Genomic DNA, 13,417 nt, shown 5'->3' on the forward strand with positions numbered 1-13,417 from the left:
TTTTTACCCAAGGGCTGAAGTGAGTCCTCGCCAGGGCTGGCGACAGGAGGCTGCTAGGAGCAGTGCACTGGAGCAGGGCACTGCTCTGCCCAGCAAAGCCCTCTGCTGCCTCCGTGACCAAGGTGTCAGCAGTGTGGGCTGGCACTGCCTGCCCTGAGCAGGACCCGTGTGGGGCTATGCCCTTCGCACCAGGGCAGAGGAGAAACCCTGCTGAGCACGTGCAGGTGCCACAGCATCAGAGACGTGTGTGACGCATTCTGCCTCACACCACACACACACTGGGCAGAGCTACTGTGCGTTTACTATGGCCTTGATGGAGCTGCGCAGCTCATCGCTGATGTCAGCAGCCATGCAGAGCTCCAGGATCTTCACAGCCTGGGTCATGAGGTACATGGGGGGCTGGATTTTGTTCCACTGCTCGCTGGAAGGGAAGTTGATGCATCCCCGCAACCTGTCGAAGAGCTGCAGGATCCTGATGCGGAAGGCAAGCAGCAGGAGCTCATCCTCTCCCAGGCGGGAGGGAGAAGGCTGGCTGCCAGCGCCGACCTGTGGAGCAGGGACAGCCCAGCTGGGACACAGCTTCTGTCTCCAGCACACCAACCTGCCCCTGTGACAGGAGCCCGCGGGGGAAGGAGCTGCCCTGCACCCTGCCACATGGATCGTAGCTCTTCTCCCTGTGGCAGAGCCAGGTGACCCTTGGGGATGTAGCCAGGGACTTGCCTGGGAGTGGAGTCCCACACTGTGGGCCCTTGCAGAGAGCTGGGGCTGGCAAGTGCCCCAGCTCTGTAGGGGTGGCAGGAATACACACGCGGCCTCAGCCTGCTTTTTGGGGAAGGAGCATGGGACAGCATAGGGAGCATGCACCTCGGCTAAGTGCAGATGGGAGCTTCCCTGGCTGCCCTGCTCCTGCTGTGCGAGTGGCTTGGCACAGGGACAGTACCTGCACTTTGGTTCCCATGTTGAATTTTGCTTGTCGCCCCTTGGCGAGGAAGGAGACGAAGATCTTGTCCTGGGCCAGGATCCTGACCCCCACGTGGCGGTTCAGGGAGACGAAAATGGGGCTCAGTGGCGCGTGGGGTCCTGGTGACAACTCTGGCCACATCCACCTTCTCACCCTGTTGCCTGCTTGGTCCAAATACTGCCCACCCTGGATACTCATGTTTATCCTAAAGAAAGAGAAATGGAAGCTCTGAACCCCATAAGCTCCTGTGTCAGGTGTCTCATTCCCCTGAGGGATGGCACAGAGGCACAGCAGGGGCAGGGTCTGTCCCCCACTTCTCAAGGCACAGCTGGGTTGCCTTGCTGCTCTGGGGACACTTGAAACAGGGCCCATGAGCTGCTGAATTTGTCTATTTTTGGATGCTATTAAAAATACCCTTTATGGCCTTTGAAATGCCAGTGCACAGGGGAGACAGCAAAGCTGCTGAACGCACCACTCAGCTCCGTTGGGGTAATAGCACGTGCTCCTGCCGTCAGACTGGAACAGTGCTCGGATCTTGGTTGTCTTCAGCTCATCTTCCTGTACTATGCAAATCAGCTGGTCCCTCCCTCGTATAATGATGATGGCCAGGTTTCCAGATGGATAGCTGCTGCCAGGTAAGGTGTTTGTAACCCCCTGCTTTGCTTGGTTGCTCAATTATTACACACTAAATACTTTTGGCTACTACTTTGGGGTGTAAAAACTGATGTATTACCCAGAGCACTGTGTTAAAGTGCTTTAAGGTGCTTATTAAAGTGCATTAAAGTACTAAAGGTGTGCTGTTCCCTTGGGCTGGGTCTTGGAAGCTAGTGCTCATTGGAGCTGCTGGCTGCTTTGAAACCTCAGCCCAGGAGCTGTGTCAGGTTGTACTGCTGCCGCTCCTCAGAGCGACTGGGAGCGATGAACCGGGTTGTAATAAAGTGGAGTGGGATACATTTAAAATTAGTAACAGCTCTGGACTAATGCAGGCAAGTGAACCCCGTGAAGGATACAATAGCTGCGAGGTTCCGTCTGGGAGCATGGTAAGGAATTTCTTTCCATTTTTGTAGTACTTCTGCACCAATTTAGCCTTCCCCACCTAATATTGGAAAGATTGAACAGAGGAGAGCAGTCAGGCACAGCTGCCCTGTGAAAACGGGCAGTGCTGGGCTCGGACCGCCCGGAGCGCTGACACACCCAAGGTGCTCCCGGCGCTGCCGGCCGCTGTACCTTCTTCCCCACAAGACTGAAATCGTGCAGGATGCCGTGGGATACGGGCTCCTTGTGCTTGGGCTCTTTCGTGGGCTGGGCCTCCGGCTGGGGCTCCTCCTCGGGACCCGGCTCCTTCTCCAGACCAGGTTCCTCCTCTACACCGGACTGCTCCTCGACACCCGACTGCTCCTCGACACCGGGCTCCTGCTCGACACCGGGCTCCTCCTCTGCACCGGGCTCCTCCTCTGCACCGGGCTCCTGCTCGACACCGGGCTCCTCCTCTGCACCGGGCTCCTGCTCGACACCGGGCTCCTCCTCTGCACCGGGCTCCTCCTCGGGACCAGGCTCTGGCTTGGGCTCCTTCTCGAGACCAGGTTCAGGTTCGGGCTCCTTCCTGAGACCGGGCTCCGGCTCGGGCTGCTCCTTGGGCTGGAGCTTGGCTTTGGGCTCGGTCTTGGGCTCAGGCTCGGGCTTGGCTGCACTCACAACAGGCTCTGGTGTCCCGCTTGTGGGAGATGTGTGTTCTGGGGATACCTCGTAGGAAATGGATGCAGCTTGCTGTGAACCTGCAGAGCACAGGGAGGGTTCTGTGCAGGGGAGGGGGTTGGCAGTGCCCACCATGGGGGCACCTCTGCTGTAACTGGGGGAGGGGGAGTTCCTGGCTGAAACACTCCATCCTGACTGTCTGTCTTGGGGTATTTTCTAGCAAAGGCAGTCCAAAGTGCTCAGCTATTCCAGAGCACAGGATTATGATAAATGGTAGCATTTTTTTCAGTTATGTCTATACAGACATCTATGTAAACAGCAAGTCTTTGGGCTAACATTTGGCTCCACACACTGGAACTGACCATTTGAGATCCTAGTGCCATAGAAACCTCAGTGCCCTGCCGTCCTCTGTGAAAACATGCCCATAGTGTAAATCTGGTTCACCTGTTGAAACTCCTCTACAGCAGACCCAAAGGCTGCTCAGTCATCCACAGCCTGGGCTAGGAATTGGTGGAGTATCCCTCTGAGGCAAGATATGGGTGAGCCTCATTCTGGCAGTTCCTACTTGCCAAGGGCTTGGCTTTGCAAGCTTGTCCTCTCAAGTCAGGTTCTGTGCATCTCAGCTGGAAACTTCACAGATACATGCTGAAAATCATTACAAACAGCCTCCCTGTCCAAAGGGGATGTGCCTACTCTTGTGCACATGTGTGAGGGATGATTTAATACGGCTGTATCTGGATCTAATTTAATGACACTGCATATTGGACAATGAATGGACATGCTGCTGCATAAAATCCTGCAGCTGGAAACCAGCAATTCCACTGAATGCATCGTTGAGACAAATGGACAAATCCATAAGAAAATACTAACTCACCTGCAGTGGCACTTGGCTTTAAAGACTGGTCAGCCAACTCTCTGGCCAGTTGTCTTTTCTGCTGCCTGGAAAATAGAAGTGTTGTTGACACCTCATGTATGGTGTTTGGAAAGCTGCAAGTAGTGAATATCCCTGCTTTAGGAACACAATTTCTGAATCTGTTTTTCTCTCTGCTCACAATTCCAAGTAACAGGCAGCAGAATGTCACCAAAATACACCTCAGCAGAAAGGAACTGCACCCACACAGATTCCAGTGAACAGACTGCCACTGCAGTGGCATCAGCTCTGCTGGCAGGAGAGCTGAATATGGGCTTTGCATCAGATTTTATGTGAAAGAGAAGGACAGATGCCCACAAGAACTCATCTCCAAGAATATTTTCACTATTCTTGTGTAGCTCCCTATGAAGCTGTTGGTGGGACAGTGGTTTGGTGTGTGCTTTGTACATAGTAGGAAGCACTTGCACCCTTGGGCTGTGAAGGATTTTCAAGGAGAACATGAGTTTACTTCCAGGTGTACTGGTTTAGTTTTCCTTTTCCCTGTGGCTTAGACTTTCCCTGGAGGCTTAAGTTTTGGGTCTCCTACTAAACAGCCTGAGAACTTGCAGAGCTCTTGTGAGTGACTCTGGAAACTCTAATCCAAACACAGTTTATGGAGTAAGACAGAAATACAACTCCAGCTTTGTTTCAGTGCCAGAGGTAGAAGCTACGCTCAATTACTGTCCCTTCCCACAGTTGTGGGTTTTTTTGCTCTACCTGTCTCTAGATCGTTCATCTGTCAGCACTGGAATTAATATTTCAGTCAGTACATGTTTCACCACCTCCTTATACAGCCTGGAAATAGAGGAGCCAGGAGGGACCAGAGAGAATCTGAACTTGTGGTGCCCAAAGCAAAGGTTTTTCTTCTTTCATCCCTCTCCCTGTGGTTTCTTAGCACTCCTTTCCCCCTCAGAGCTCCCTGTTCATTTCACAGCCCCGATCCCCAGTTCTCCCAGTACCTGCGGTTCTCCTGCTCCTTTGACAGCAGCAGGTTGGTGTCAGAGCCGAGTGACTCCTGACTGCTGACAGCTCCGGGAACGCTGCTGGCATCCTCCAGCCTCTTCCTCTCCTTGGCGATGAACTCGCAGAGCTCTCGGCTGCGCTGGCAGCAGAATCTCTGCAAGGCAGAGAGCAGAGCCGTGAGCGCCGCCCTGGGCAGCAAGCCCCGCTCGTCCCTCCCGCCTGCTCACGCCTGCCTGCTCCTCGGAGAGGGGGACGGCCTCGGAGAACGGGAACGGCCTCAGCAGGTCGCCACAGTATTCGCAGGTCGGCTCAGCATCCTCCTCTGCCTGCAGCTGTGGAGCGGGGAGGGGGAGGTGGGTGCCAGCCCCCAGATCCCGGGCCAGCTCGGCCAGGGAGGGCTCTGCTCGAAACGCAGCAAACGAGACAAAGCACGGGCACTCAGACAGATCCTCGTCTGCCGGGGACACCGCGGAACGGTCAAACTCAAAACGTCAGGCTCGGGAAACCGCCAAAACCAAAAGCAGATGTGTTGTAAATCAATCAGTGAATGGCCCCTTAGAAAGGGAATGATTGTGGCATTTATGAGCTCTGCTCCTTCCCGGGGAAGCTGAAAGCACAGAACACTCTAGCTGAGGATTTGAATGTATTACAGAGAGAAAAACTCCTGTCTGCACCTGTGGGAGTTTCTGAGGAAGCACCAGCAGAATTTGTGATACAGAGCTGGTCACATCTGACCAGATGCAAACCAGTTTGGCAGCAGGGTGTGTTTTAAGGATGGATACTGGATATTCTGGATATCCTGAAACAAAATTCCCCACCTCATGCCTTGGATTAACTCTTTGCTGACTTTCCTCTGTCAGGGGTTATGGGGAACTCTGTGCCCTGCTTGTATTCTGTGACTGTACCTATTTATTTATATTTTTAATCTGATTTAGACAAAATATTCTGCTGGGAAATTCTCAACAGAGAATCCTCCGGAGCGGGGAGAGGCTGCACGACCTCTTGCTGCCCGGTTGTGCACAAAGCTGTTTCAAGAGCCTCGCAGAAGAGAAAGGGGCTGACCCCTGTCACGCAGGGGCTCCTTTGTGAGCTTGGCGAAGGGCGTCGGTTCCGTGTTCCTACAAGGAACAGCGTGAATAAGGCAGCGGGGAGCCAACCGACCCAACTGACCCGGTGGTGCGCGGCTGCCGGCGGCGCCTCGGGCCTGTAGGCCAGCAGGGAGGGCAGGCCCGCGGGGGCCGGCTGCGGGCTGGCCGGCGGTGTTCCGTACAGCGGCTCTGCCGGGTGGACCGTGCCCTTCTCGAGGGGCCAGGGCCAGCGGGGCTCGCCCGCCGCATCGTCCGCGCCATCGTCCGGCCCCTCGTCGGGCGCCGCGCTGGGCTCGGCCCGGCCCGGCCCGTCCATGCCGGCGGCTGCGGCTGCGGCGCGTCTCCAGGGCAACGGGGGCGCTGCGGGGCACGCCGGGAGCGCGGGGGGACCGCCCGGCCCCGCCCCCGCCCCGCCCCCGCCCCGCCCCGCCCCCGCCCCGCCCCGGCTCCGGCCGGTACCGGCACGCGATAGCGGTACCCGACACCGGTACCTGATACCCGGTACCCTGTGCCCGGCACGGGCCGGCCGGTACCCCGCCACACGGGCCGCTCCGCCCGCTACCCTGTATCCGGTACCCGGCACGGGCCGGCGCGGACGGTGCCGATACCCGATACCCCGTACCCGGCACGGGCTGGGGTATCGGCGGGGCTGCGGCGCTGTGCGGCCGGGAGAGGAGCCAGGGCGGCTCTCACGGGCCAGCCGGGGGCGCCCGGGGTGCAGGTTCTGTCCCGGGTGCTGCCTGTGTCTCGGGGTGCAGGTTCTGTCCCGGGGTGCAGGTTTTGTCCCGGGGTGCAGGTTTTGTCCCGGGTGCTGCCTGTGTCCCGGGGTGCAGGTTCTGTCCCGGGGTGCAGGTTTTGTCCCGGGGTGCAGGTTTTGTCCCGGGTGCTGCCTGTGTCCCGGGGTGCAGGTTCTGTCCCGGGGTGCAGGTTTTGTCCCGGGTGCTGCCTGTGTCCCGGGGTGCAGGTTCTGTCCCGGGGTGCAGGTTTTGTCCCGGGTGCTGCCTGTGTCCCGGGGTGCAGGTTTCTGTCCCGGGGTGCAGGTTTTGTCCCGGGGTGCAGGTTCTGTCCCGGGGTGCAGGTTCTGTCCCGGGGTGCAGGTTTTGTCCCGGGGTGCAGGTTCTGTCCCGGGGTGCAGGTTTTGTCCCGGGTGCTGCCTGTGTCCCGGGGTGCAGGTTCTGTCCCGGGGTGCAGGTTTTGTCCCGGGTGCTGCCTGTGTCCCGGGGTGCAGGTTCTGTCCCGGGGTGCAGGTTCTGTCCCGGGGTGCAGGTTTTGTCCCGGGGTGCAGGTTCTGTCCCGGGGTGCAGGTTTTGTCCCGGGGTGCAGGTTCTGTCCCGGGTGCTGCCTCTGTCCCGAGCCGCCGCGCTCGCTCCTGTCCCGCTGTCCCGGCGCTCCGTGCCTGCCGAACCCCGGAGCTGCTGCTTCAGGCGTGGGGAGCTGGGGGTGACACATGTTACCAAAGCCAACATGACACGACCTGTCTGCACCTGAACACCTGCCCGAGTGCATTCCTTTCGCCTGTGTCACACGCTTGTCACACATCTTCTCCCTGATCTCTCCCGTAGGACCTGGCGCTGTCGAACCTCTCCAAGGAATCTGCACGTACGGCTTGGAGAATAGAAGAGAGAAAAGCATCGTGCACAAAGGCAGCCAGGTCTGCATTGCCCTCGGGAGAGCGGCCGTGCGCTGTGCTGTCGGGAACAATTCGCAGTGTCCTGCTAACACCTGAGTGCACAAGAAAGAAAGGCAGCTTCCCTTATTTTTCAGAAGGAAGGAGCGTGTTGAGGTGCAGCCCGTGGGTCACCCACTCGCCATAGCACTGCCAGGTCCCTCTCCTGGCCTGCCAGGACCTGGCTGTGGCACGGTGGAGCCGAGCATTGCCCAACAGCAGAGGCCACGGGCAGGGACCCCTCCAGCTGTGCTGTGTCTGCTCTAAACTCATCAGTCCCTGGGCACTTGCATTTCAATTTGTGTTTAAAGTGGAAATCCTTTTTAGGGAGAACTCTAGCGACAGAAAAGTTGCTTCCCAGGCACAGCTTTTGCTCACCCTGCAGCAGATGCTCCTGGTGGGTGCAGAACAGTCAAGGGGCTGCAGGGCACCTGCCCCCCTGCTTGGGAGTCTGCCTTGCATGCAGGTGTGCCTGTCTGGACCTGCTTCACCATCCCTGTCAAGGCTGGGGGCTTGAGAGGGGTCAGCTCTGTTCAGAGAACCAGGCAGGCCTCAATCACCTCTTCTGAATGTCTTGGGGAACTGTCACACTAAGTTGTATCAGCTGCCTTGGGAAGAAAACCTGAAACCTGAGGGAATCCTGAAACGGATGCCACCTGTCTACTTGCTGACCTGAACTGGAAACATTTCCCTTCTTGGCAGTGCCAGCTGAGGTATTCCTTATCCTAACTCTGTTTCAGTCAGAAAAGACACAAGGTGATGGTTTTGTTTGGGTTTTTTGAGGTGAAATCTAACAAGAGTTTGCCACACTGGAGTAATTAATTAATCCTGCTACATTCAAAGACACACTTCAGAGTTTTGCTTTGTGCAAAAATTCTCTTATGTCCCAATTGTCACTAAGAAAATTACCTTGCATTATAAGTTTTGCTGAATTACAAAAAAAAGAATCAAATCCTTAGGAATTCTTGCTTAAATCCTGATGAAAGCACAGGTGGTAACAGCTGCTGGGACCACGGCTTGACTTCAGTCCTGCTTATGCAGGAGGCAATTAGTTCACCGGGCTGATGCTGATGAGTTCAGCCAGCACAGTGTAAGTGAGACCAGACATAGAATCTTTAATTGTTGGTATTCAGTGCCTAGAGAGTAATTCCTTGGGAGGTTTTTTCCATGGCCACTTCCAAGTTCTTGCAGCCAGACTGAGCTTCCCTTGACTGAGGCCAAACTTGTTCTTGTGCCCTTTTCTGGCTGCTGCCAGGTGCTGCTGACATAACTCCAGCTCTCCCAGGAGGAGCACTGTCAGGACTGTATTTCCTCCTTTTGTATTTTATTTATTCACACCAAGCCTCACCTGTCCTTTCACCTGCCATTTTCCACTATTGTGAGGCTTCTCTCTGACAGTGTCACCTGGTGCCTCCTCCAAACCCTGCACAGGCCAGATTTGGCACAGCTGGAATTTGCTGTCAGTGACTCCAGCAGAAGGTTCCCAGGGCAGAGGGGGGCTGCAGGCAGTCAGTGGTGGTGGCAGCCCCGTGATTCAGTGGCACAGATCAGGCTGCCACTGCTGTCCCTGCAGCTCACATGCCCAGCAGCTCCTCTGCTCGTGCTGCACGGTGGCTGTGTCCCAGCAGGGCTGGGAGGGGGCAGGGACAGGGGCAAGGACCCTCCAGGGAGAGCTGATCCTCCATGGTGAACACTCAGAGTAGGTGTGGAGCAGTTGCCACACACTCCTGTGTTAGCACAGCTCCTCAGTGCAGGTTTTGCAAAATATTTATTGCAAAATAGAAGAAATATGGCAACAAAACTTAAATAGCAAATGACAAGACACTGGCCATAAAGCTCTTGCTATATTATGAATCTTTTACAATAATCAACAGTAGAGTGTGTCCCAGGGCAGCTGCACATGGACAGCCCCACGTCACTGGCTCCAGCCACCTGCAGTCTGAGACTTCTGCCCCTGCTTGCACCTGTGCCTGGCCTGATCCCCCTAAAGCAGACAGGTGCCAGCAATTCCATGCTCTGTGAAATGTGCCATATCCCTGCCCCTTCTCACCCTTTTCCTGTTAAAGCCACCACAGCTGACCCAGTGCCCTTCCCTTCCATAAGGTAGAAGGCAATGGAGAAACGTTGCTGAAGTATCTCCTGTTCCACTCTCAGCTTCTCCTGGGAGAGGTCACTTGGATTTCTTTCCTTTCTCAGCTACTAGGAAAGGACAGGCAGCCAGGGAGGAGTACAGAGATTGTGAGCAGCCAGGGATCAGGTTAGGAATGCCAAAGCCTGAAAGAATTACACCTGGCCAGGGACATCAAGGGGAGCAATCAAAGCACCTCTGTAGGTACACTGGTGATAAAAGGAAGACTTGAAGAACGTGGACTCTGTGTGGAAGGAAATGGAAACGCAGTTCCCTGGGAAGGTGAGGTGCTCAGCCTGGCTGACTCAGCCCTCATGGCAAACTCCAGCCACACTGCCTGAGGGCAGGAGGAAAGGAGAGTGGCAGCAAAGAACCTCCTGCAGCAGGAGAGGATCGGGGTGCAGAGGCCTGAGGGACCTGAAGGAGCTCAGTCCATGGGACCTGAGATACACCTGTGGATTCAGAGGGACTGATGCAGGAAGTGGCTTGGCCACTATCCATCATGTTTGAGAAGTTGTGGCAGTCCAGAGAAGTTCTCACTGACTCCAAAAGGGGAAACACAACTCCCCTTTTTTAGAAAGAGGAATAAGGAAGATCCAGAGAGCTACAGGTGGTCAGGTCTCACCTCAGTGCCTGGAAAGAGCTTGGAGCAGTTCCTCTTGGAAACTATGCTAAGGCACATGGAAAATTAGGAGGTGATTTGTGATAGCCACTGTGGCTTCACAAGGGCAAATTATGAGAACTTAGAGCCCCTTTCAGTGCCTAAAAGTGCTACAAGAGAGCTGGAGAGGGAATTTGGACAAGGGCCTGGAGTGACAGGACACAGGGAATGGCTTCCCACTGCTAGTGGACAGAGATGGGATATTGGGAAGGAATTGTTCCCTGTGAGGGTGGGGAGGCCCTGGCCCTGGGTGCCCAGAGAAGCTGTGGCTGCCCCTGGATCCCTGGAGGTGTCCAGGGCCAGGATGGATGGGGCTTGGAGCAGCCTGGGATACTGGAAGGTGTCCCTGCCATGGCAGGAGGATTGGAACAGATGATAGTCTCTTCCAAACCAAACCCTCATGTGACTAAAGCCTTTTATTAAAGCTCACCAGTGACAGAGGGAGTCTGTACTGCTGCTGAAAGGGCTTTTAGGTGTGCTCCAAACATGAGCCTCTTAAGCCACATATCTAATGGAAGCACTCTTTACATAAAATATAATTAAATTATAAAAGGTAACTCTGTGTGTGTGTAATCTTCCTAAGGCACCCAAAGATTTTAAAAGACCTTGTCCTGCTCATGTTACTTACAGCACACTCCTGTTCCTCTTCTGCCCAAAGTCACAAGCCTTGGCTAGTCAGAAACCTTAGCACACAAGATGACATAGCTGAACAGCATAAAAAACGGGAACCAAAACCAAACTCTGGTGAAGCTTACATCAGCCAGCAGTGCATCACGGGCAGCACATGGAAATGGTCACGTTGATGCCGAGGTTTCCGTTGTCAGCAAAGAGGTGAGCGGTGGCCGTGTCAAAAACCAGGCAGTTGCTGCTGCGGATGGCCACGGGCACGCCCTCGTGGATGGAGCAGGGCGACGCCTCCCAGGTGAGCCGGTGGCAGCTGCCGTGCAGCTCCAGTCTGTACTGAAAGCTCTCCGCCTGCTTGCGGGTGCCGATCAGCAGCACGGTGGCAAAAAACTGCTGGTGACCTTCACACTTCTCCTGCTTCTTCAGCACCAGCATGAAGTGGTGACCGAAGCACGACTGCATCATCACCCAGTCCACCGCCCCCGGCAGGTTAATGTCCGTGGCAAGGAAAATGATGTCTTCTCCCTGAAGGGTGGTAATGCTTTTGTGGGCGTGCATGAGGTGCGACATCACGGCTTCCAAGGAGCCCTCCCAGTCACAGGAGGTGCCCGGGCACGGGCAGGAGTAGGGACGGTACTCGCAGATGGCCTCGTGTTTTGGCTTTTCTGTGTGGTGGAGTGTCAGGGAGCAGCCTGTTGTGGCGTACTGGAAAGAGACCAAACACAAGCCGTCAGGAAAGGCAGCAGCACGAGGGTTCGCTGCTCCCAGCCGTCAGCTGGAAACACAGGTGATCAACCACAGCTCTCCTGCCAATTTTACATTATTGTACGTAGCCCTGGGTTCGAGCTGAGCTTTACTTAGTTTTTGTTTCCACTTAAAATGGATTCTTCTTGGCTTTTGTGGTTGTTTTTTCCTAAAGCAAGCACTTAGATAAAATGGGCTGCGTGGCTGAGTTGTAGTTAGATCTGCTGCTGCAGTTAGATCTGATCCGTCCAGATCAGCTGGAGAGGTCCTGGCTCGGATTTTCCTTTTCTTAAAAAAGAACAGAGGATTCTAGTTTCAACAACGGGGGTGGCGGGTGGGTGTCCTCTACAGGGGTATGTGGGGATAGGGATGCGGGGTGACGGGCGGGGGTTTTCCGCAGGGAGCAGGGACGGGGATGCCCCTGCCCGGCCCCTCATCCTTACCTTGCACGGGAAGAGCACAGCCGAGGCCACCTTCTCCATGGCCAGGTTGCGGATGTTGGGGGTGAGGGAGCCCCGGCAGGTGGGGCAGAGGCTCAGCTGCTGCCGGCATTGCTTGCACACCAGGTGCCCGGCCTGGCACTGCAGGATGGGCGGCAGCACATAGTCGAAGCAGATGGGGCACTCGAAGAGCGAGGTCAGCTCCTGCTGCTGCTGCTGCTGCCGCTGCTGCTGCCGCTGCTGCGGGGGGCGCGGCAGGGCAGGCGGCGGCGGCGGAGAAGCGCCTCCGGTGCCCGGCAGCGCCGCGCTGGGGGACGGGGCGTGCGGCGGCTGCTTCCCGCACGGTTTGCCGGCGCCGGGCCCGGCCGAGGACGGGCGGCTCATGGCCCCGCCGGCATCGGCACGGCACGGAGCGGAGGAGGAGAGGGCGAGGATGGTGATGGTGATGATGGTGATGATGATGATGATGGTGATGGGCGGGCCGGGCCAGCGGAGCCTGCGCGCGATCCCCGCCCCGCTCCCGGCGTGCCCCGCGCGGGACGGACCGACGGACCGGGACAGACAAACCGGGAGAGACGGAGCGGGACAGACAAACCGGGACAGACTGGGACAAACCGGGACAGACAAACCGGGACAGACAAACCTGGACAGACCAGGACAGACAAACCGGGAGAGACGGAGCGGGACACACCGGGACAGAGCGGGACAGACAAACCGGGACAGACTGGGACAAACCGGGACAGACAAACCGGGACAGACCAGGACAGACAAACCGGGAGAGACGGAGCGGGACAGACAAACCGGGACAGACAAACCGGGAGAGACGGAGCGGGACAGACAAACCGGGACAGACTGGGACTGACAAACCAGCACAGACCGGGACAGACAAACCGGCACAGACAAACCGGGACAGACCGGGAGAGACCGGAACAGACAGTGCGGGACCGGAACCGGGACCTGGCTGTGACACCGGGACCGTGCCCGGCGGGACCGGGCCGTGCCATCCCCCGGAGCCCTGGGCCCCTCTCCCGGTGTCACCGGGGCTCGGGTGCCCTGAACGGAGCAGGAACTGAAACCCCACAGCTGTGACCAGCCTCTCCTCGTCCTGGCCCAGCACAGTCTCAGGCTGGGTGTCAGGGCTTCTTTTTATTGTTTATTTATTGTAAATTCAATAACTTTGAACCAAGTTTCTGGGTCACTTGCAGAAGGTTTATTGTTCTCAGCTGTCGTTAGCAGCATACTAAGGGTGTGACTTACAGGTCGTTTTGGAGTAATGACAGTGAAAAGGGAAGTGGACAGTGGTTTGCTGAGCTAGAAGCAATGTGCCCTGCCCATGCCTGTCAGGCTAATGCAGGGTGCCAGGATCTGCAATGGCAATAAAATCACTGAATCACAGAACCCCAGAATAGTTTTGGTTGGAAAAGCTCTCTAAGACTTTACAAGTCCAACCCCAGCACTACCCAGGCCACCGCTAAACCACGTTCCCAAATCCCTCATCTGCACAGCTTTTAAATCCCTCCAGGGACCGAGACTCCAC

The 13,417-nt window shown here is 56.3% G+C and overlaps 2 protein-coding genes across 2 annotated transcripts; both read right to left on the minus strand.

Annotated features, from left to right (window-relative positions):
• Window positions 1-281: 281 nt before the first annotated feature.
• Window positions 282-5,933, minus strand: ERICH6 (glutamate rich 6; the record flags this gene model as incomplete). The annotated part of the gene is made up of 10 exons (XM_079314634.1): window positions 282-546; window positions 941-1,166; window positions 1,434-1,586; window positions 1,972-2,057; window positions 2,189-2,275; window positions 2,366-2,736; window positions 3,531-3,595; window positions 4,526-4,683; window positions 4,757-4,983; window positions 5,696-5,933. 10 exons carry the CDS (start codon window positions 5,931-5,933, stop codon window positions 289-291), a joined length of 1,869 nt encoding a protein of 622 aa, XP_079170760.1. The 3' UTR covers window positions 282-288.
• A 3,850-nt stretch (window positions 5,934-9,783) lies between these two features.
• On the minus strand, window positions 9,784-12,331 carry SIAH2 (siah E3 ubiquitin protein ligase 2). Its single transcript, XM_079315135.1, has 2 exons — window positions 11,884-12,331; window positions 9,784-11,401 (listed from the first exon to the last, which is right to left on the minus strand). Exons 1-2 carry the CDS (start codon window positions 12,262-12,264, stop codon window positions 10,844-10,846), a joined length of 939 nt encoding a protein of 312 aa, XP_079171261.1. The 5' UTR covers window positions 12,265-12,331; the 3' UTR covers window positions 9,784-10,843.
• Between the last annotated feature and the right edge of the window lie 1,086 nt (window positions 12,332-13,417).

The sequence above is a fragment of the Erithacus rubecula genome (assembly GCF_903797595.1).
Source record: "Erithacus rubecula genome assembly, chromosome: 11".
Lineage (NCBI taxonomy): Eukaryota > Metazoa > Chordata > Aves > Passeriformes > Muscicapidae > Erithacus > Erithacus rubecula.

What these genes read in the sequence shown, in the direction of transcription:
- SIAH2 (XM_079315135.1), bottom strand. Translation starts at nt 12,264, where the DNA reads ATGAGCCGCCCGTCCTCGGCCGGGCCCGGCGCCGGCAAACCGTGCGGG. An exon ending in CTGTGCTCTTCCCGTGCAAG is followed by an intron (nt 11,402 to 11,883) that starts GTAAGGATGAGG and finishes GTCTCTTTCCAG; the next exon opens with TACGCCACAACAGGCTGCTC.